General features: G+C 39.8%; 1 protein-coding gene across 1 annotated transcript; it reads right to left on the reverse strand.

The window, feature by feature from the left end:
* Positions 1-1,386: 1,386 nt before the first annotated feature.
* On the reverse strand, positions 1,387-20,419 carry LOC124276786 (E3 ubiquitin-protein ligase TRIM56-like). The gene is made up of 5 exons (XM_046712437.1): positions 20,345-20,419; positions 7,246-7,339; positions 7,035-7,104; positions 4,565-5,233; positions 1,387-3,809 (listed from the first exon to the last, which is right to left on the reverse strand). The coding sequence occupies exons 1-5, from the start codon at positions 20,354-20,356 to the stop codon at positions 3,317-3,319; spliced, it is 1,338 nt and encodes a 445-aa protein (XP_046568393.1). The 5' UTR covers positions 20,357-20,419; the 3' UTR covers positions 1,387-3,316.
* Positions 20,420-25,896: the final 5,477 nt, after the last annotated feature.

Raw genomic sequence — 25,896 nt, forward strand, 5'->3', positions numbered from 1 at the left:
ACACATTTTGTTGTTCAAGTGTCCTCTCTCTTTCCTTTCTTTATGAAACTCATCACTAACAACCAGAATTTCATGTTTCATGAGAATCCATGAGGTGGATGAAACTCTAATAATGACTTTATTGCAACCTTACCCACCCAGTATTAAATCTAGAATAATGGTAAAAAACTTGAAAATAGAAAATTTCAGAAAAATACAATGCACCATTTTTAGACACTCTGATATACAAAGGGGTTTGGTCGGTCTTCCAAACAAAGTGCTCTGATAGTCATATTGGGGTATAAAAATATTGTGTCCAAAAACAATATTCTTAAATATTTTAAGATAATATTGATTTAATGCTATTATTGAACATTAAGTATATTATATCTTGTCTTCAATCTAAATTTAGGGCTTTTTTTGCCTCTCATTATTTGGTGAGGTGAGATGAGGTGAAATTGGGTTTAACGTCATGCTTTAGAATATTTCGCTTATATGACGACAGGCATGCGTGTGTATGTGTATGTGCGGCTGCTTGTACTAGCCCTGACTTGAGCTGGTTTTATAGTGCTAGCCCAATGAGATACCATGCCGCAGTGAAGCATGAATACCCAACTCAAACACATTATACTGATTCTGAGCCAACCAGTCCTTGTTGTACCCATTAATGCCGAGCACCAGACTGGGACCAACAAGTACCATATCTTAACGTCTTTTGGTTGATGCGGTCGGGGATCGAACCCGCGACCTTCTGCTCTCCTCATTATTTGGTTCCCTTAAAACAAATTATATTGGTCTGTGTACTGGTCCATCTTTCATAGACTGTTACACACTTTGATTGTTCTTGTGGTCAACTTGGACCCTCTAGACATACAGAAATGTACCCTGAACAAAGTGAAAGTACAGAAACATACCCGGTATCCTAAACCATAACCCAAAACCAAAACCGTATGTAGTTGTTCCCGTTCAACTTAGTGTGAGTGGTATTGTGCACCATAAAATAGTCCTCACTGTGAATGGTCGTTTCTTATATAACACAATCAAATGCATCTAATACAACAGTATGACAGTTACGATCAAGAAAACGTCATAATGCGGAATCGACTCGTCCTCGGGTATGTTTCTGTATTGTGAATTTAGCTTGGGTATGTTTTTGTATACAGAAAAGTACCTGGAGTACATATCTGTAGTACCTGTAGCGACAACGACCCTATCAGTTCCTGTAGCCTGTATTATGACTAATATGGATAGAATTATCATTAAAATAGCCGCATGTTATCAGAAATGAGCAGGCCACTCTAACTTGATAATGCCCCCAAATTGCTTGACGACGGGCCATTATCATGCATTATATAGTGACTTACAGACACTTACATAAATTATTCACATTGCACATGCTTCTCCATAAAAATCATCATCACCAACCCCCTAGCCATAAATTATGAATGGTCCCTAATAATAGCATTAACCTGAATGTCAGCTCTAGATAAAATGGACATGATCATGATAATCTAGCAATGAATGTACACGCTTGCACTGGACATCACCCTGTTACACCTTATCAATGACAATGGTGACTGAGCATTCTATTAGAAGCTCCAGGTCAAGAACCTATTATGACAGAGCCAACATCAGGAATCTGAAGTGATCTAGATTACCAAATAATATGGACTTGCGTGAGCTGTATTGGATACATTTATTTCATAGTCTGTAGGTCCGACTAGCGTACACAGCCTCCTGAGTCAACTGAAACTAGCCCTCCACAAAGTCCCAAGGCCCCATCCACAAAGCAATCGCTGCGGTACAATATTCGCAAGTCAGCTATAAACTATATAGATATATAGTTATGATAGCTCTTTTTTGAGCTTTGAACACTTTGTGGATCAGTCCCCTGGATCAAGGGCCAGTCCGTTATGGTTGGACATCAACATTGCACATTCAACAACCAGAGTTTTCAAAAACAAACGAAGCTGTTTGGAGCAAACATCCTCTTAACCCAAGACACACAAAAGCTATCATATTCAAGCCTTAACTGACAACAGAACTAGAGCCTAAAGATCAGGGCCTAGATTTTCGAAGCTCTCTTAGCGCTAAGATAGTCGTAAGTGCCATACATTAACATTAACTTACGACTATCTTAGCGCTAAGAGAGCTTCGAAAATCTAGGCCCTGGTTCCCTGATCCACAAAGCAATCGTAATGTTACGACCTGTTGTAACTCTCTAGTTTACCATAGACTTACGAATGTCCTAGCACTACAAACATATTGTGGTTTAGGACCTAGGCTTTCAGCTATGTTGGAATTCTTCCAACAGAACTTTTGAACAACTGTATTGGCAAGGTCACTATATATACATTCGTAGTTTCCTTACGTTTTACACTATCTCAATCCTGGAAAACAACTGACTGGAGACTAGCATCACTGACTAGTTCTGATGACCTAACTAGTTGCCCTTTGTCATTAACAAATCAGCAATATACACAGATCTCCATACATATTGATTTTGCAAAGCTTCTTAATGCAACATGCAAAATCCATGTCAGAATTGCACCACAAGACAACGTAAAACAAGAACCAGCTATGATACAGAGCCTCTTTGACCAATCTGATCTTCAATGATGAAGAAGATCCGAGCAAATATCCTGACATTCTTCACACATTTCATCAAACTGGGAGCATTTTTAAAAGCTATAAAGTTTAGGAGTTAGATGTCATTAATTACAGAGATATAACTAAGCTAACATCGGAAAGTCCTTGGTCAAGTTTATTTTTATTATGTCATTGAAGGAGTAACTCCACTGAAGTAACTTCGGGAAATTTTTATCTTGGGTCGCAGGCATAAAAAGTGTCTTTTTTATACATTGTAGTCGTAACTCCTTACTTATCATAGTCACTAGGCAAAATTAGAAAGGGTATAGAATGAGGACCTTGGTCACACACACTGCTGAGCAAGACAGATATATAAAATTGATAAAAATTGTTTTATGTCAACAGCTCGACTGGAACCAGTGCCTCATAAGAAGATGATCTTGGACATTTGTGGTAATTTTAATGTTTGTGGTACTTTTTAAAATATCCTAACTTAAGTATGCATGTTTCTTTCACTGCAGTGTCAGATTTAATTACAATTTTTGTACTTAAGAGCAGCTGGTCAAGCACGAAAACACAGCTGTAGACATTATGCAGCATGCTTTCAAACATCAGGACACACCAAGCAAGGGCTTTACATTCTGTAGCCAGGAAACCCCATCATCATCATCATCATCATCATCATCATCTTAGCACTGAACCATCTCTGACAAGACAATACATTTTGGCACTGGGATCGTCACAATATTTACGATTTCCTATATGCAAAATATGATGCTAGAAATAAATAAACACAAAAGAAGAGTCCTACACCTATTTCTTGAGCATTGTTCGGATCAGTGATGTAGGCATGAATTAGCTGACCGATCGTAAACAACATTGACATCACAATAAGGAACAGAGCAATTTTTCCTGGTGTGAGCAGACTGTACAGAACCTCCTTCACTGAGTAGTTGTCAAGCAAACCCTTTTTTGTCAGGAACTTTTGGCGGGAAGAATAACAGGCCAGCTTGCCAACACTGCCGGCATAATACTGTTGAAACTGCAAGTCCCACCCCTCTGAGAAGGTGAATTTCTTCAGCTCAATGGCTTTGTTGGATGACTTGATCTTCTGGTCTTCTAAGGACTTGCTGTATTTGTCATAGCAGTCCAGGAGTTCCAGACACATGTCCCCCTCCTGTAGGTCTTGCAGGAACCGCAGACCCTTGTCAGCCTCCTCGGAATACTTCCGCAGCTCTTTGCTGAAACATACAGGAGTGGGTCTTATTTTATGACCCAGTCTGAAATGTCCTCCGTCACAAAACACAAACCGAAGGCAGTTCTTGGCAAAAGAAATGAGGAAAAAAAGGGGATATGTTGTTACCTGAGTAAAAATCTCACATGTTTACCGAAAAGTATATTATCATGTACATTGTATGAGTCTGGCATTTTCTTCAATGACTGCAGTGAGCTTCTGTACCTGAGACTACTACCATAGATTAATTACACCAAATCAGGATCAGTTGTTGAACGAGCAGTTTTCATAGAGAGCCATCACTGCAGACAATGACATCTAGCAGCTGTGATTGGAGAACTTTTTGTAAGATGTTTTGTAAATGTACATCTACCCAGTACTTAAACCTGACCATGTTTTTCAATATTTAGTGTTTTCTTGTTTACACGAAGATTTATCCTGAATGTGAACAGAGATATTTTCCAGCGGGTGACATTTGGTACAGTATCTGGGGCTGGTGTGTTTTGTTTTCTGTACTCAGAAAATGTCTGTTAGTCTGTTGTTTAACACAGCAATATTCCAGCTATGGTACAGCGGTCTGAAAGTAATGAAATCTGGACCAGACAATCCACATTTGCCCATCAATATGCCCATGTACATGTGATAGATGTTGAAAGGCAAGTTATTGTTTAAAAAAATAACACTACTCTTGAAATCTATGGAAATACATTTGGTCATGTGTAACCGCAATATTCAGTGGCTGACATGAATTATCTCCCTTACCTATACGTGCTGAGTTCGTGTAGCGTCCTCCTCTCCCCTTCTCCGACCACAGCGATCTGTTCCATCACCATCTTGTCTATCCTGCTGTGCAGATCCTTGCCCCTACCTTGCACCTCCTTCCTAGCGCCATCTGCCCACTTCGACACCGAGTCCGAAGTTGCCTGGACCTGACTCAGCGTCTTCTGAATGTGTCTCTTCTCTGACGCAAGACGGTCCAATTCCTCCTGAAGAGCTAATCTGGATGTTGACAGCTTTGTTGCCATGGGAACAGTCTCATGACGTTTATGATCTTCACAAATGCATGTAATACAAACTGCTTTGTCACACGTACGGCAATATAACTGCAGAATTTCTTCCACATGTTTGGGGCAGGATCTCGTGGAGGACAGGTGGACCTCGGCCGGAGTTGTCTCAATCCTCATAATGTTGTACTGACGGGAAGCGTCGTGCTGGAAGAGTCTATGTTCGTGGATGCAGAACTTGCATATCACCATGTCACAGTCCACACACTTGAACTGAGAAATGAGCCAGTCCCGCTTGCACATGTCACACATGTCGTGGAAGGACTTTGTGCCGAGCTCATCCTGCAGGCTGATGATGTAGAAGTTCAGGGGGAACTCATGGATGCCCCCACGGGGAACGCAAACATCTCGTCTGCACTGCGGGCACCTACAATCATGAAAACATAGCTGCTAATGCCGTTTATAGATTCATAAAAGATTTAAATAAAGTCATATAGACTTCATGCTAATTCTCACCCGTGAAGGTCTGGGTTAGAATGAATCTTCAGTAATCTATTCTTGTCGTAAGAGGCGACTAACGGGATCGCATGGTCAGGCTCGCTGACTTGGTTGACACATGTCATCGGTTCCCAATTGCGCAGATCGATGCTCATGCTGTTAATCACTGGATTGTCTGGTCCAGACTTGATTATTTACAGACCGCTGCCATATAGCTGGGATATTGCTGAGTGTGGCATAAAACTAAACTCACTCACTCACTCATGCTAATACTCTATTAGCTGGGAGCAGTCATATAACAGAAGCTACCTTGTAACCTTGACTTTGGCGTATTTGTAGAAATGCCAGGACAGCATCGATGACTGTGATTATTGAAACAACTCATGTTCTGTCTGGGTCAGTGAACACAGACAGTGTCCTAATTTCAGACAGGATGAATATAGATTCAACACAATGATGTTGAAGACCTCTGATATCAGGCCATGGCCTCAAGCAATCAAGATACTGTGCAAGGAGTATCAGACTCTCTCAACAAAATTTCAATTTGTGTAGTACATCATATTTTATCCATTGTTTCAAACTCAGGCAACAAAGAAACACTTTCTTGGAACTTTTTCTCGTATGTCTGTCTGTTGAAGCAAAAACTCAGCAAACATACTTTAAAAAAATACTTAAAAAACAACAAGATTATTTGCATAATATCTATTATTAAAAAACAATCTTACTTGTAATCTAAGATTGATGGTTCCCTGTACTTGTGTACTGTGATCAAGCTTGGCAGGAGGAAATTGTGTGGTTATAGGAAAGTAGTATATCTTACCTGAACATGCGTCCAGTGATGGAGCTGGCCTGGAGGATGTTGTGGATACAGTCCAGGCAGACGGTGTGGTTATAGGAAAGTAGTATATCTTACCTGAACATGCGTCCAGTGATGGAGCTGGCCTGGAGGATGTTGTGGATACAGTCCAGGCAGACGGTGTGGTTGTAGGAAAGTAGTATATCTTACCTGAACATGCGTCCAGTGATGGAGCTGGCCTGGAGGATGTTGTGGATACAGTCCAGGCAGACGGTGTGGTTGTAGGAAAGTAGTATATCTTACCTGAACATGCGTCCAGTGATGGAGCTGGCCTGGAGGATGTTGTGGATACAGTCCAGGCAGACGGTGTGGTTGTAGGAAAGTAGTATATCTTACCTGAACATCGTCCAGTGATGGAGCTGGCCTGGAGGATGTTGTGGATACAGTCCAGGCAGACGGTGTGGTTGTAGGAAAGTAGTATATCTTACCTGAACATGCGTCCAGTGATGGAGCTGGCCTGGAGGATGTTGTGGATACAGTCCAGGCAGACGGTGTGGTTGTAGGAAAGTAGTATATCTTACCTGAACATGCGTCCAGTGATGGAGCTGGCCTGGAGGATGTTGTGGATACAGTCCAGGCAGACGGTGTGGTTGTAGGAAAGTAGTATATCTTACTTGAACATGCGTCCAGTGATGGAGCTGGCCTGGAGGACCGCCGTGTGGTTGTAGGAAAGTAGTATATCTTACTTGAACATGTCGTCCAGTGATGGAGCTGGCCTGGAGGATGTTGTGGATACAGTCCAGGCAGACCCGTGTGGTTGTAGGAAACTAGTATATCTTACCTGAACATGCGTCCAGTGATGGAGCTGGCCTGGACGATGTTGTGGATACAGTCCAGGCAGACGGTGTGGTTGTAGGAAAGTAGTATATCTTACCTGAACATGCGTCCAGTGATGGAGCTGGCCTGGACGATGTTGTGGATACAGTCCAGGCAGACGGTGTGGTTGTAGGAAAGTAGTATATCTTACCTGAACATGTGTCCAGTGATGAGCTGGACGATGTTGTGGATACCCAGGCAGACGATGGTTGTGGATACAGTCTGAAGGCAGTGATGGAGCGGATGTGATGACAGGGAAGCAGTATGATGACAGGGAAGCAGTCTCGGATCCTTGTACTCATCCATACAGATCGGACACATCAGCAGACGGTCACGGAGACGCTCAACCTTGTCCACGTCCATCTACAACACAGGAGATATAGGTGATATACAACACAGGAGATATAGGTGATATACAACACAGGAGATATAGGTGATATACAATACAGGATATATAGGTGATATACAACACAGGAGATATAGGTGACATACAACACAGGAGATATAGGTGACATACAACACAGGAGATATAGGTGACATACAACACAGGATATATAGGTGATACACAACACAGGATATATAGGTGATATACAACACAGGATATATAGGTGATATACAACACAGGAGATATAGGTGATATACAACACAGGAGATATAGGTAACTAACAACACAGGATATATAGGTAACATACAACACAGGATATATAGGTGATATACAACACAGGAGATATAGGTAACATACAACACAGGAGATATAGGTGATATACAACACAGGAGATATAGGTAACATACAACACAGAATATATAATTGATATACAACACAAGATATATAGGTGACATACAAGACAGGATATATAAGTGATATACAACACAGGATATATAGGTGACATACAAACACAGGAGATATAGGTAACATACAACACAGGATATATAATTGATATACAACACAGGATATAAAGGTGACATACAACACAGGATATATAGGTGACATACAAACACGGGAGATATAGGTAACATACAACACAGGATATAAAGGTGACATACAACACAGGATATATAGGTGATATACAACACAGGATATATAGGTGACATACAAACACAGGAGATATAGGTAACATACAACAGAGGATATATAATTGATATACAACACAGGATATAAAGGTGACATACAACACAGGATATATAGGTGACATACAACACAGGATATAAAGGTGGTATACAACACAGGATATAAAGGCGATATACAACACAGGATATATAGGTGACACAACAGGATATAAAGGCGGTATACAACACAGGATATAAAGGTGATATACAACACAGGATATATAGGTGACACAACAGGATATAATGGGCGACATATAACACTGACATATGGGTGACATACAACACAGGATATAAAGGTTGTATACAACACAGGATATATAGGCGACATACAACACAGGATATAAAGGTGATATACAACGCTGGACATATAGGTGACATACAACACAGGATATAAAGGTGGTATACAACACAGGATATATAGGTTACATACAACACAGGATATAAAGGTGATATACAACACAGGATATATAGGTGACACAACAGGATATAATGGGCGACATATAACACTGGACATATGGGTGACATACAACACAGGATATAAAGGTTGTATACAACACAGGGTATAAAGGCGATATACAACACAGGATATATAGGTGACACAACAGGATATAATGGGCAACATATAACACTGGACATATGGGTGACATACAACACAGGATATATCATTTATATACAACACAGGATATATAGGTGACATACAAACACAGGAGATATAGGTAACATACAACACAGGATACATAATTGGATTGATATCCAACACAGGATATAAAGGTGACATACAACACAGGATATATAGGTTGTATACAACACAGGATATAGGTGACATACAACAGAGGATAGAAAGGTGGTATACAACACAGGATATAATGGGCGACATATAACACAGGACATATGGGTGACATACAACACAGGATATAAAGGTTGTATACAACACAGGATATAAAGGCGATATACAACACAGGATATATAGGTGACACAACAGGATATAATGGGCGACATATAACGCTGGACATATGGGTGACATACAACACAGGATATAAAGGTTGTATACAACACAGGATATATAGGTGACACAACAGGATATAATGGGCGACATATAACACTGGACATATGGGTGACATACAACACAGGATATAAAGGTTGTATACAACACAGGATATAAAGGCGATATACAACACAGGATATATAGGTGACACAACAGGATATAATGGGCAACATATAACACTGGACAAATGGGTGACATACAACACAGGATATATCATTGATATACAACACAGGATATATAGGTAACATACAACACAGGATATATAATTGATATACAACACAGGATATAAAGGTGACATACAACACAGGATATATAGGTGACATACAACACAGGATATAAAGGTGGCATACAACACAGGATATAAAGGTTGTATACAACACAGGATATAAAGGCGATATACAACACAGGATATATAGGTGACACAACAGGATATAATGGGCAACATATAACACTGGACATATGGGTGACATGCAACACAGGATATATCATTGATACACAACACAAGGTATATTGGTGATATGCAACACAACATGTATCCATGATAAGAAGACAGAATGTTGGTCTGTGTGTTCACACAAAACACTAATTATGTTTTAGCATTGAAAATACCTTTTACGGGAGCTGAACTTCCTTCTAATGACGATTTTTATGTTATTTTATTAAAACAGATTTTATTTATTTAATTCGTCATAAATGAAAAGAGTGGCGTCTTACATATTCTAGACCTTGAAATTAACTTTCTGCTTATGACTATTTTTATTTTATTTTATGAAAACAGATTTTATTTATTTAATTTGTGATAAAGGAAAAGAGTGGCGTCTTACATATTCTAGACCTTGAAATATATGAAGCCAGCGGTAAATGAACGTTTGCGCAAGTTTTCCCTTCTCAGATTAGACCATCACGGATGCACGTTTTTCCTTCTCTAATAACTATTAAACGTCCTCAATATGCTTACGCGGGATTTCCCACTGCCCTTTCGCGTTTCTGTAGACAATCATAGCGGCAGGTTACATTCGGGCGCTTGACGTAATTTCCATAGACTTTCATGTTATTTCAGTGTAGCATAAATAATTTTCATGAATTTCATTTTCGTAAGATCCAAGTCAATTTTGCACACTTGTGAGGAATCATCTTACATACAATCACATAATTTCTGTTTAATTTTCTGTTGCTTATTTATCGAATGGCAACAATTTAATCAACATATGTACAGTGCCGTGAACTCCTTTAACATGGCGGCTTGTGGGAGTGTGCATTGTGGAACTATACGCAAGTTGATATGTGGTGTCATTAGTTAAATAGTGTCAAGAAGTCCGGATTTATAAAAAAAGGATATGTCAACAATAATCACTTCTGATTGTTAATTTAAATTATTGACACAGCAAATTTGTTGGCGACACAAAATAAGTGGCATCATTCAGCTCAATAACACACTACAAACTCCGCCCACTCTGTTATCAGCCAATCAGTAGTCTGCTATTATTAGCAAAACAGTCGTCTGCTACTGGGCGTGGTCGACCCTGTTTTATCATCGCAACGCTTTGTTTGGCGGTTAATACAATGGACACCAATGTCCGTCCGTGTGTCCATGATGTCGTTTCCCGAACAGATCTTGAAACCCTTAGGATATTTCTTCTAATTTAACTTGGAACATAGATATGAATAGTGGGGAACTGGTGCTTTTTGATCGGTTTGAATTATGAAAAAATATTTTTCGAGCACTGAATTCCACACGCGTTTACAATTTTCAGGCCCCCAGTGTTTGTAAAAATTGCTTGCACAAACGTACATTTGCCGCTGGCTTCATGTATTTATCATAAAAATATATTTAGTGAAGAATGTTTTCCAGGAGTGCTAAGGTCGTTTAATTGCCGTATTGACTCTGTAATACAAATAATTTCGAACCCTTGACTCCATCGTCCTTATTCTACCATGACATTTTAGAATCCCACATTGCAATTGGTCCGCATGCGTTTCGACTTATGAAATAGGGCCTATACTACTGACCCAGTAGTCCAAGTCCTATTTAGTCACTATCTACAAGTTTAGCTCTGGTCGACCATGACAAAAAGGAACGCCAACTCAACGTTCAATGTTTTAAGTGCGGTGCTCAAATCTTGTTGATTACATTACTGTACTCGCAACTATATCAGGCACTGAAAGTGTGCATCATGCCCCTAAAAATCAAGCTAACGCCATGAAAATTTTGATTTAATTCTACTCCGAGCGTAAGTATTTGATATGAAGTCACACCGCATATTACGACACAAAAGATATGACGTCACAGTCTAGTTATATACGTCTCACTTTTGTTTCCAAAACTCTAAATAGCTTTAGCTTGATTTCTCTCGCTTATCTCTCCAACATCTACAAACAAATCAGAATTGAGTATTTTCCAAATTCATGGTAAAAAGTTTGCCATGCTAATTAAAATATTACTGATCGCACTTCTTCAACGTTGGTACATAACGTGTTGTAGTTCTAATTCTATTTACAAGTGTGGCAATGTATTTGAAGTGGAAAACTTGAACAAATACTTAAATAGTGTATTGTACAATTCAGTCACACCATAATGTGACCTCTTGTCCGTTTCGTCACAGTGCCCCGGCTTCATATCTGTTACACTTCTCCAGGAAACTTCTCAGCTTGACTAATGCTTACAGGACATCTGACAACGGGATTTGATTGTGTCTGAAGTTGAATTTATTTTGGAAGCACAAAGAAAAATAACTGCAGATTCAGTCAGATCACCTATAATCACCGAATAAGCCTTTCCATGATGCACTGACATTTGCAACTTACAAATGTGTGTTCAAGCATTCCACACTAACAAGTGCAGGTTTGACTAAAATGCAAAACGAAATTGAAAGAGTCCTGCAATCCGGCTGGAAAACGTGATTAAATTTCATGGACTTTATTCACGAACACCTTTCTTGATATACAGTGTCTTTGGATATGTTATATATATATATATAAAATCAGAATTCTAGAACTTGGAGAGGAGTTTTATTCGTTTTGTTGACGAGTGTTGACATATTTATCATCCAACAATCCCAACTTGTAAATAGTATTCCGTTGTGCCGTCTGTATAAAATATGTACCGCTTATCACCTTCAAGCAGCAGGAAGTAAAGTTATGTCATTTGATTGTGACCATCTGAGAGGGGTCACGGATGACAAGATAATGGTCTGCAAAGCCAGATCTCCTGCAGATACATTTTTAACTTCAAAAATTTGAAAAAAGAACACACACCACCACCAAAACCAACCGAACAAAAACCAAACAAACCAAGTAAAACAGAAAGAAAAACAACCCGAACAAGTTAATCGTCCTGAATAAGAGAATACCACCTAAATTGAACGTTTGTGATGTATCGATGTTTATTACCTACGAGGACGAACCTATCGGGGTTCATACGATGCTCAAGGGCAATATATCACTTTGTCATGGTGACGTGATGTCATGAACAATGCTATAACGTCACGTTTCTTCTGAGACGTTGTGTTCTGCATACGGCGACGGCGGGTTTATTTTCCTCCATTTGTCGACTTCGGTAATAAACAGAATACAATTAGGAGATAAACATCATGTGTTGGCAAATTTCCGGGTGTTATTGAGTATTTGAAGCACGGGAATTCATTTGGAACCGACGGCGTCAGCCGGAGGTTTCAAATGGAATATTCCCGTGCTTCAAATACTCAATAACACCTGGACATTGGCCAACACATGATGTTTATCGACATTGTAAACACAAAAGTAAACCAATAGGTCCACACACGTTTTTGTGTCTGCACTCATTGACATAGAGTACGGGTACAGCTTTTGGTTTACTTTTGGTTTACAATGTATCATAACGTCATCGCTTTCCAGAGTAACATCACATTTTTACCGAGTGACGTCATGTCTGAGGGGTGAGGTGGTGTAGGGGTACGCACACCCGACCCCCATTTTGTCCTTAAAGTTTATTAAATTACCATTGAAACTCTCGTGAAAACGTAGTGTGCGTGCACGCACGCACGCACACACACACACACACACACGCACGCACACACACACACACACACACCTTTCTCAAAAAGCCGTATCCGCCCCTGATAGAGGATACTATCGATGTTATTTCACAATGTGTAGTAACGTTAACATTGTAGATTTATTAAACAGTGATATCTTCAACGGGTGAGTAATAAGACAATTAATAACTTTCATAATTTACAATGTTGATGAAAAAAATATCTGTTTTCAAATCTGCGGGGTAATACCAGGAAACCACCGGCGTCAGCAAATCTGAAACTAAATGTTCTCTCCATGATCACAAATTACCACGATTAGAAACAAAACTCGAGTTTGTTATTAAATCACCCAATACACGTAAATGTCTCGATTTAGTGAGATGACAGATTCGTTCACCTTACAGACACAGGTGGCGTCACTCCATACTCTGTGGATATTGTCCATGTACATTGTCTCCATCACAGAAGAAGAATCCTGAATATGTCCGCCAGTACTGAACGATCGTGGTCGACTGAACAACTTAATCTCTGTAGACAATGATATACCCTGTATGTAAGGTATGCCGTTCAGTAAGACGACGGAATGCGACATCACGCTTCTACTTAACCTAGATGCTATCGCTATTCCCATTCATATTTTCCGCTCCTCGCTCTCAGTGACCTAGAAATCATGTCCGCTAAACTGGCATTACATTGTGAATGCGTGCTCAACCAGCCGGGACGTTTTTCTGCTGCTTAGTTTTGAAATGATCTCAAAAGGATTGAGATAATGTTCCGCTAAATTGACGAAAGGTGAATGACAATGTTGTCTGTATCTGTCATCTCAGCGAGGCGATATATTGACTCTTTGTGTATTACGCTCTCGGGAGGTGGTGGGACTCCGGTGATAAGATGTTGGGGTTAGTTTATTTACATATCTAGTAGAGTTGGACTATAGATTTAATTGAGGACTACAAGATCTAGTGTTATATCGGGGGAATGGGATGTGGAATGTATAGGATACGCGTAGTATAGAGAAAATGGAATGTGAGTTGTGGTACACATCAGGAATGGGACACGCGTAACGAGGACATTCAAAATGATTTGTTGCAGACGATAATACCGAGGGAATGGAATGCACGTTGAGAACTATAGATAGTAGGGGGTACGGGATTTACACCCTTGGATTAAGGGTTTTCACCCCAATTCGGCGGGTGACGCGGGTGTTACGTGTGTTATATCGAGGGAATGGATTACGAGTTGTACTCGTGTTATATCGAGGGGGAACGTGCGTTGTGGTACAAGATTAATATCGAGGGAACGGAATGCTGTAATATCGGGAGGGAAAGGGTGTGAGTTGCACATACAAGTGTAATATCGAGGGAATTCTAGGGAAATGGGTGTCACAGTGCACGTCATATATATTATAGAGTGAGTGAGTTTAGTTTTACGCCGCTTTTAGCAATATTCCAGCAATATCACGGCGGGGGAACACCAGAAATGGGCATCACACATTGTACCCATGTGGGGAATCGAACCCGGGTGTGTCCTCCCATTACGCAGACAGCCAGTTCGCAGACACCTTGAAACAACATTTACGGTTCAGTGAATCTACTACCTGTTACCTACACATAATAATGGAATAGTCCAAATAAAAACACAGGAACAAACTGAAGCTATGTTATATATTTTGAAAGATGGACGAAAAGAGAGTAATTTGAATTTTTATTGCTGCAATATAAAAACAGTTTATTTTCATAAACATTTCAGTTTAACTTTCTAGTCTAACGGGTGAGGTGAGGTGAAATTGGGTTTAACGTCGTGCTTGAGAATATTTCGCTCATATGACGACGTGCATGCGTGTGTATGTGTATGTGCGTCTGCTCTAGTCTAACGGGAGTCGGCATCATCATATTGAAAACATTAGCTTAGCTATTAGAAATTGCGACACTGTTGTATCATATAAATCAAATAAAGACAAATGTGAACCTAAATAGTATTCATATGGAATAAAGAAGTTATAAGTTTTGCACACAATATAAGATATATGACGAGTGCACTTAATTACGATTTATTTAGAATAAATATTTAAAATATGACGCATCATGTGAATGTGGCCATGGATGTGAGAATGTTTTTCATTACTTCCTTGAATGTCCATTGTATACTACTCAAAGACATAAACTGTTACAATCTTTAGAAAGTTTTGTTAAAATTAGAACACTGATTTGTTTTAATCGGCAGGGCTCCACATAATGTTTCATGATCAGGAGTACGTACTCCTTTTTTTTTCAATATAGGAGTACTGGAATACCGTAAGAGTACATTTAGAGTACTGAGTGGAATTTAATGGCGTATCAGTCATCTTGTGTTTCGTTTCATATATGCACCACAACATTGCTACTCTTGTGTAAAGAGGTCAATGAACAATAAAATAATACTTGTTCAGATAAATACGTCTGTAAATGATTCTAAGACCATACACCATTGCTGTGGTGCGTATCTGCTACGTTTTTAAAATTGTTTCCTACCGTATTTTATATCCGTACATACGCCGATATGGCCCTTATCTGGAGCCCTGAATCGTATCTTACATGGCAATGCAGGTGTCTCATTTACTGCAAATCAGAATGTTTTCAAATATGTACATATCTATATCTCTCCAACAAACGTTTTCTCAGTTAACTTCTGTTGTACATATGCTATTATTGGGAGGGGGCTTTTTTATCAATAAACACAATCAAACCTCTCAGTGACAAACCTGTTTTATATTCGATAGTAATTGATAGTAAAAACAATTTTGAGAAGAGAAATAATTTATCATTTAATCACAACAAAGTTCTATTTACTTACAATCAAACTTCTCAGTAGCGAGCCTGTTTCAGGCTCACTCTGCTCTACTCACTGGACAGTGGACTGTTCCATTATACCCGTAGGTGTTACCTTCTAGTTTAGTGTCTGTCAAATGGGTGTCTGTCAAATGGGAGATAACCAACCCGGATCTTCAGCTTGACGAGCGAAATATATATTGGACATGAGACGTGTGTACACTATTTTAGTCTGTCATACAGACCCTGAAGCAAAAATATCCTAGAAGACCCACGCAAGTCTAGAAAATGTGGCAAATCTAGATTTCCACAGCTTCATGAAGAAATTCTCTGGGCTCCATTTCATTATATTTATTTTTTGTACTATGAACTTTTTTTCTGCAATATACGTTCATGTCAGAGACTAGCTGTTAGTTTATGTGTACACATGAAATACCGGAGTGGATGTGACCCATGTCGCTGGCATATATACATCAAGAAACAATTATATCCATGAAACAGTCTAAAACACCGACATCAGTAGCGACATATTAATTACCGAGTCAGTACATGTCTATACACATGATAGGTGATGGAAACCAGATCTCAGAGCAAGCTGGAACGGTCCGAGTCAGCAAACACAAGGCCAAGATACGATCGATATTTAGCGATTAGTATGTGTGGAGGAATATGAGGAATATCAAGTGTGAATCTTCCACATACATAATACCCATATGCACAAAGCTTGGCTTAGAGGATATCTTATCTTCCCCATTATAAACCCGTGAAGATCCGGGTAAGAAATTACCTTCAGTAACCCATATACACAAAGCTTGGCTTAGAGGATATCTTATCTTGCCCATTATAAACCCGTGAAGATCCGGGTAAGAAATTACCTTCAGTAACCCATATACACAAAGCTTGGCTTAGAGGATATCTTATCTTCACCATTATAAACCCGTGAAGATCCGGGTAAGAAATTACCTTCAGTAACCCATGCTTGTCATAGAAGGCGGCTAAAGGGATCGGGTGGTCAGGCTCGCTGACTGGGTTGACACATGCCATTGTATCCAAGTTGCGTAGATCGATGCTCATTGCTGTTGATCACTGGATTGTCTGGCAAGTCTAGATTTCCACGAAGAAAGTCTCAGGGCTCCTTTTCATTATATTTTATATTTTCACTTTGAATTTTTTTTTCTGTTAAATATTTTCATTTCAGAGACTACTTAACTGTTAGGCTACATGCACCGTTGTGGCAGGCGTGTTTAAAACAAAAGAGAGTATCTAAATTTTCCATCTTAATGTCGGAACTCCGTTTCCTGGCGAGTCTGTGTTGTCTGGGTGGCAGGAGATCGGACCAGAAGCAATCAAACTGTGAGGGAAGTGTCGCTTGTGACATTTTAAAGACCACGTAAAGCATTCGCGTCACCTGACGTCATATTCTGGGACAAACCACATAGCTATGGAAGAGTAAGTGAGTGAGTTTGTTTAACGTCGCTTTTAGCAATATTCCAGCAACATCACGGCGGGGGACACTAGGGCTTCACATATTGTACCCATGTGGAGAATCGAACCCGAGCTTCGGAGTGACGAGCGAACGCTTCAACCACTAGGCTACCTCACCGCCACTGGTTATGTAAGAATGAGAGGGTTAATGAATCGTACTGCTGAGGCATCCAGTGTGTTTGTAGTTTCGACAGGTTTGAACGAAGGCAATTTTTGATTACGGCGGGGCAGTGGGGTAGCTTAGCGGTTAAGGCGTTCGATCGTCAAGCTGAAGACCCGGGTTCGATTCCCCACATGGCGGTACTATGTGAAGCCCATTTCTCGTGTCCCCCGCCGTTACATTGTTGGAATATTGCCAAAAGAGGCGTAAAACCAACTCACTGTTCTTGCAGCAAAATACCTGTCCGGCATTACAGGGGTAATACATAGGTATAAATGAGTCCTATATTCGATCATATTGATGTCTAGCATCGTCCCTATGCTGATTCATCCACACATTCGCTCATAAAAATAGAGACTGGGTTACCGTCTACAAAGCTATTTCGAGAATGTTTGTTGGTTCTGTCTCGTCGCCCAGGTCAAAATACCCACAATGCATTAAATAGACAGTGACCTTGGGAGCACATGATTAAGGAACAAATATTGTAGACATCTTCCGGCTTGGTCACCGTGAGCAGCCCGGCGATCCTGGCTGAGTTTGATAACACACAGGTTATAATCGGACAATCTTGATATTTTTGTCGATTTGGAAGACAGCCAACGGAAGGTCGTTCGCGTTTATCTTCTGGGTTTCGGGAACCTGGCATGTAATGGACATTGTTTTCCTGACAATGTCTGTATAGTCTGTCCTTATTATTAATGTAATGAGCCGATCTTGTCAAGTTGGTTATGTAAAGACCTACAGCGCCCAGATCTTACTGCAACCCAGACTGTTTGAGGTTCCTTACAACGGCCGTTAAAAGAACACATTTTGATTTGCAATATTTACATTTGGGCAACCTGGCAAAACTCTGTCCTTGCTATTGACAGAAACAAGCAAACTGATGAAAAGAAAGTGAAGGTACAATCACGATATATCTTCATACTCAATCTTGATAGCATATAGTTGATAAACTGATGCCCTTTGTATTGTCCGCCATCCCGCCTGAAGAGCTACCTTAAGCGGGGTATCATTGCCGCGCACTGGGTCTCTGGCGTCCATTCTCCTTTAGATGTTCAATGTCCAGTCCAGTGTTCATATACCCTCTCGTCGAAGACAATCGGCACTGACCTTGGCACGATGTGATCCTTTTAGTATGGTCATCCTGAAGATCAGATTTTTGCCGAGAATTCCAGAGAATGAAACAACGACTGGACGCAGATTTCGTCAAGATACTGCTGGCCAGTCAACTGTCCTTTCAAAATAACTAAATCAGTTCGCATGCAGTCGTGAGTGAGGCCACGCCACATCACGACACTGCTATGGCGATCATGGTTAAGAACGCTTGCCATTGCATACCGCTTGCCGCTACGTCGCCAGCAACGTTAATTTTCTCTCATCTGGGAATCGGAGTGAACACCTTGATTCGTCAGGAAATATATTGAACTAACCAACCATATCCTTGACGTCAGTAAATATAGTGTAACGCTATTCGTGCACAAATTGTGCGTAGTGCACTACCCACTCCTATCCTGGATGTCAATGTTAGGCGATATAGAAGTAAGGCGTGTTACCCACAGCCAGTTTGTAACTGCAGGTTTTGAAATTCGCCTTCCTGTTATTGTACGCGATTCTCTGTTGACAACGGGAGCAGATCGTAATCCTGCGTAGTGAATTTAATGTAGTGAGCCGATCTTGACAAGTTGGGTATGTTTTAGACCAACCACACCCCGATCTTATTGCAACCCCAACTGTTTGAGGTTCTTTACTACGGTAGAGAAAAACACTTTTTTGATTTGCAATACATTCGGGCAACCTGGGATATTCACTTCCCCTCCTGTATCGAATCAACAGTTCGTTTTGTTTGTTGGTTCATTGAGATATTGTCTTGGGGGCATTTTGAAGCGCGTGCTTTGCTCAGTTGCTTAAGTTCCCTTATAGACGCCTTGGCTTCTGTGTGCATGTGCATTCCGTGCGGTTGATGCTCGTTGTTCCCTTGTCTTTTGTTGGTGAGGTGAGGTGAAATTGGGTTTAACGTCGTGCTTGAGAATATTTCGCTCATATGACGACGTGCATGCGTGTGTATGTGTATGTGCGGCTGCTTGTACTAGCCCAGACTTAAGCTGGTTTTATAGGGCTAGCCAACTGAGATACCATGCCGCAGTGAAGCATGAATACCCCACTCAGACACATTATACTGACTCCGAGCCGACCAGTCCTTGTTGTACCCATTAATGCCGAGCGCCAGGCATTTGGCGCATTAACGTCTTTTGGTATGACGCGGCCGGGGATCGAACCCGCGACCTTCCGCTCTCCGGGCGGACGCTCTAACCACTACACCACGGAGGCGGTCTCTTTTGTTGGTAGTACAGATCAATTTTGGACTTATGTTATCTCAGTATCTGGAGAAATCATTTATACAGTGTACGAATGTTTCACTACACAAATATAAAACCCACTTGATTTCTTTTTACAAAGCGGCGTAACTCTGCACGTACCTTTGTGTTGCCATGACACTGACAAGAGACATATTTTAAGGTATTAATCGTTGATTTATAAACATAATGATCTGTCACTGGTCCATACAAAACAACATAAATCCCATTAAAGCCGGACCGTTTTACTTAAGACGCAGAGGTGTCATATCGGAGTGTAAGACCGAATTTCATTTAGATCGAAGGGATATATGCCAGCCGACGTCCGATAGAATTCATGAGAAAATAATATTTCTACACATGACATAAACAAAATAAACAAAGTACAGGTACTTACTTTCACATTCATGTGTTGTCTACCTGAGTGTATAAATGTTGGATACAAATTCTGAAATGAATCAGGTTCGTAAGAAGACCCCCGTCATCTACTTCCTTCGATGAGATGAATGCTGTGATAAAAGGAATAATGTCATTTCCTCCCGACAATCCGGATTTCAACATACGTCTGACGTTTAATTCAGCAGCACTCTGTCACTTGATTCATTGCAAGAGCCAACACAAGCTGAATGAAGTAGTATATTACGACACTGCCGATTAATTAATTAACATTTCAAGGAAGTAGAATAGTCACGACTCACGATGACGTCAAACTGAGGTGAAGTATTTGAAACCCCGGAGCTGTAATATGCTAGGTGCAGGTAGTTGTACGACTGCTTCGATTATCATTAAATGTGTGAGTGAGTGAGTTTTGTTTTATGCCGCACTCAGCAATATTCCAGCTATATGGAGGCGGTCTGAAAATAATCGAGTCTGGACCAGACAATCCAGTGATCAACAGCATGAGCATCGATCTGCGCAATTGGGAACCGATGACATGTGTCAACCAAGTCAGCGAGCCTGACCACCCGATCCCGTTAGTCGCCTTTTACGACAAGCATAGTCGCCTTTTATGACAAGAATGGGTTGCTGAAGACCTATTCTACCCCGGATCTTCACGGGTCGATTATCATTAAAGAAATTATTATGTACACAACGAGTCAAGTTAATAGTACTATCAACCACAGGTTCTCGGGTTTTTTTAACTTTTATATCAAATATTTAAAGAGCCTCAACTACACCAAAAATATCAGTCACACTTATCCTTGTTTCACTTGACACTTCAGTCCATTTCAGGTGCTGATCTTGATTTCAAGTGGGCAGGTGGGCAATACGGAAATACAGATAATTACGAACTGGATCACGTTGAGTAGAAGTGTGTTTCGTTTGTTGTTTTACGCCGCACTCAGCAATATTCCAGCAATATGGTGACGGTATGTAAATAATCGAACATGGACCAGCCAATCCAGTGATCAACAGCATGAGCATTGATCTAGGCTGTTAAGTAGAAGCTGGACTATCCTCCAAAACACTCAGCCCCCATTTTCAAATGCGATCTTAGCACTATGGTGAGATTAAACCTTCCAAACTTCAACATAGGCTCACGATCATCATAGCTCTGTGTGGGGCGGTGGGGTAGCCTAATGGTTAAAGCGTTGGCTCGACACGGCAAAGACCCGGGTTCGAATCCCCACATGGGTACAATGTGTGAAGCCCATTTCTGGTGTCCCCCCGCCGTGATGTTACTGGAATATTGCTAAAAGCGGTGTAAAACCAAACTCAGTCAGTCATAGCTCTGTGATCGATTTGTAATACGAGACATGGCTACGTAGTCTATTTCCTAGACTAACGCTTATAGTCTCCGAATGTATACAATTTTGACAGAAACAAATAGTTCATTTTAAATTATTAACAGGAGAGCTTGAACCTTTGAAATTCAAAATCTAGACTTGCTTCGTTTATGGCCTTAGCATTGCAGAAAGGTGAGGTGAAATTGGGTTTAACGTCGCGCTGGAGAATGTTTCGCTCATATGACGACGTGCATGTGTGTGTATGTGTATGTGCGGCTGCTTGTACTAGCCCAGACTTAAGCTGGTTTTATAGTGCTAACCCACTGAGATACCATGCCGCAGTGAAGCATGAATACCCCACTCAGACACATTATACTGACTCCGAGCCGACCAGTCCTTGTACCCATTAATGCCGAGCGCCAGGCTGGGACCAACAAGCACCATATTTTAACGTCTTTTGATATAACGCGGTCGGGGATCGAACCCGCGACCTTCCGCTCTCCGGGCGGACGCTCTAACCACTACACCACGGAGGCGGTCGAATTGCAGACAGGGCTGAGTGTAAGGGGAAATAATATGGTTCAGGGATTGTGATTGTCACGCCAAAGATCGGGTTTGACTCCTGAAATGCAAGTTACATTACGGGAAGCAAATTTCTGGTGTCCGCCCTCCGTGATGTAGTTGGAATATTGCTGAATGAGTGAGTGAGTGAGTTTAGTTTTACGCTGCTTTTAGCAATATTCCAGCTATATCACGGCGGGGGACACCAGAAATAGGCTTCACACATTGTACCCATGTGGGGAATCGAACCCGGGTCTTCGGCGTGACGAGCGAAAGCTTTAACCACTACGCTACCCCACCGCCCCTATTGCTGAATGAAAACACCTGTCCTCACGTCGCTAGAAGAGGGTATGACATTAGGGTATGACATTAGGGTATGTTCATTGCATGCTTGTGTCTGCAGACATGACGGTTGACCTTGGCGGTAATTGAGTAGATCACGAGATGCTGGCATGTTTATTAGCGTTGGAGATCTTGACACAATCCCTCTCATTCCAACTAGAACTAGATGTTGTTAGATGACATTTTTGACCTTTGGCAAATCTGGTTTCCCCGACAGAGCAATTTATGATGACATGAGGAAATACCTTAACTGATTCCTTAATGGGGCAGGCATACTGTACAGGCTACACCTGTACCGAATTAGATTATACTGACAATATCTCCACTGTACAGTTGGGCTGTATCTATTCTTTATAATATACAAGGTAATAGTATATCTACACTGTGTAATATATCAGATATAGCAACATGTATACCTGTATTATAGTGACTATATTTATATCATGTATACAGTTTATAATATACCTGACGAATCAACATCCTCTCTACCATTTTTTTTTATTTATTTATTTTTTTTATGATAGCAAGTGATACAATATCCTCTATACCTAATATGACAGTATCTGTACTGTATAATACAACAGATATATCAATATCATGTATGTCTACAATATACTGGCTATATTGTTACTGATACATATACCAGGTATATCAATATAGTGTACACCTAAACTATACTGGCAGTATCCACTGTATAATATACCAGCTATACCTGTATAGCCTATACTACGACAACTGTACCTATACTGTATAATATACCAGCTATATCAGTATAGCCTACACTTCACCAACTGTATCCACACTGTGTAATATACCAGCTATACCAGTTTGCCTATACTACACCAACTGTATCCATACTGTATAATATACCAGCTATACCTGAATAGCCTATACTACACCAACTGTACCTATACTGTATAATATACCAGCTATACCTGTATAGCCTATACTACACCAACTGTACCTTTACTGTATTATATACCAGCTATACCAGTTTGCCTATACTACACCAACTGTATCCATACTGTATAATATACCAGCTATACCAGTATAGCCTATAATATACCAGCTATACCAGTATAGCCTATACTACAACAATTGTATCCATACTGTATAGAGCCAGGTGAAAGCAGTGTAAAAGAGGCACTATGTTTACTGTGTAGGTATATACATGTAGGTCAGTGGCCAGTCACGACCTGACCCCTCCAGTCAACAAACAGGATACAGATGCTGGTGAACCCTGAGATAGTAACAGCTACCTTTCACCAACACCCAGCCACAGGTCAGTAACTGTGTAGGGTAGGACAGGGCACTTGGGCCAAGTTAGACTAATGCTTATGCAATTATGCATTGTTACTGATAACTATCATACATTATCGATAACTATCATACAACATAATAGATAACTATCATACAACATTATCGATAACTATCATACAACATTATTGATAACTATCATACATTATCAATAACTATCATACAACATTATTGATAACTATCATACATTATCAATAACTATCATACAACATTATTGATAACTATCATACAACATTATCGATAAGTATCATACAACATTATTGATAACTATCATACATTATCAATAACTATCATACAACATTATTGATAACCATCATACAACATTTTCGATAACTATCATACAACATTAACAATAACATTATTGATAGCTATCATACATTACTGATTACTATAATTTCAGATTACTGATAGTTATAAAACATTATTGATAATGACCATCCAACATTATCAATAACTATTATACATTATTGATAACTATTCTACAACATTACTGGTAGTTATAATACATTACTGATAACTATCCTACAACATTACTGGTAATTATCATACATTACTGATAACTATCCCACAACATTACTGGTAATTATCATACATTACTGATAACTATCCCACAACATTACTGATAATTATCATAGATTACTGATAACTATACTACCACATTACTGGTAATTATCATACATTACTGATAACTATCCCACAACATTACTGGTAATTATCATACATTACTGATAACTAGGGGTGTCACGATACACCAATCTCACGATACGATACGTATCACGATTTTAAGGTCACGATACGATACGTATCGCGATACATAATTTTCGCGCCTTTTCATAGCATTACCTTACCGGCAACGTACGCGCTCGCTGATTGGTCCATCAAAATAGTCTAGCCAATCACAAAAGCTGTTAGCTTCCAACCTATTTTTTAAGTAAAGCTAGCTACATCTATTTATCGGAGCGATCTCGTATAATTTTACTATCAAGGCTTTGAAGGAGATGGATATAGCATAAAAATTTGAATCGATAAAGTTTTAAAATAGGAATCGATACACGCAAGCATGTATCGCGTATCGTATCATCAGTAAAAATGTATCGATGCATCGATACATTCGCGTATCGCGACACCCCTACTGATAACTATCCTACAACATTACTGGTAGTTATCATACATTACTGATAATTATCCCACAACATTACTGGTAATAATTATACTGACTGACTGACTGAGTTCGGTTTTACGCCGCTTTTAGCAATATTCCAGCAACATCACAGCGGGGAACACCAGAAATGAGCTTCACACATTGTACCCATGTGGGGATTCGAACCCGGGTCTTCAGCGTGACGAGCAAACGCTTTAACCATTAGGCTACCCCACCGCCCTAAGAATTATACATTACTGATAATTATTATACATTACTGATAACTATCCTACAACATTACTGGCAATTATCATACATTACTGGTAATTATCATACATTACTGATAACTATCCTTTCCATAACCTTTCACAGAAAATGTATATAGAATATTGCTGGTGGTGTTAATATCTCCTTTGACCTACATGGACACTAATGATAATTTAACAAATATGTCAATTAACTCTTTAATTTAATGTTTAAATATTCCATCAATCAATTATAAACAACATTGAAAAAAACACTGCCCACTTTCTTGTGTTGTATTAGAACAAATCTATGAAACAAAATTTCAAGCATATTTCACCTTATGAAAACAACAACATATTGACACTATTGTTATAAATAATGGATACATTATTATACAGATGTTATATATATCAGCATGTTAATGCATCATATAACGTTCATATAGAATGACACAATGGCAGGTATTGAATACATAGTGTCTGATTTCCAATATATGCATTACACTGAATTTTGAAGAATGGAAACAGCACAGGGAACCATAGGTCTCTTGTTCAATTAGGTATATTTGAAAAAAAATCAAATACTTGACCTCAGTCAAATGAAATATGAACAATA

Source organism: Haliotis rubra, unplaced genomic scaffold (genome assembly GCF_003918875.1).
Source record: "Haliotis rubra isolate DU_JTF1 unplaced genomic scaffold, ASM391887v1 Scf213, whole genome shotgun sequence".
NCBI lineage: Eukaryota > Metazoa > Mollusca > Gastropoda > Lepetellida > Haliotidae > Haliotis > Haliotis rubra.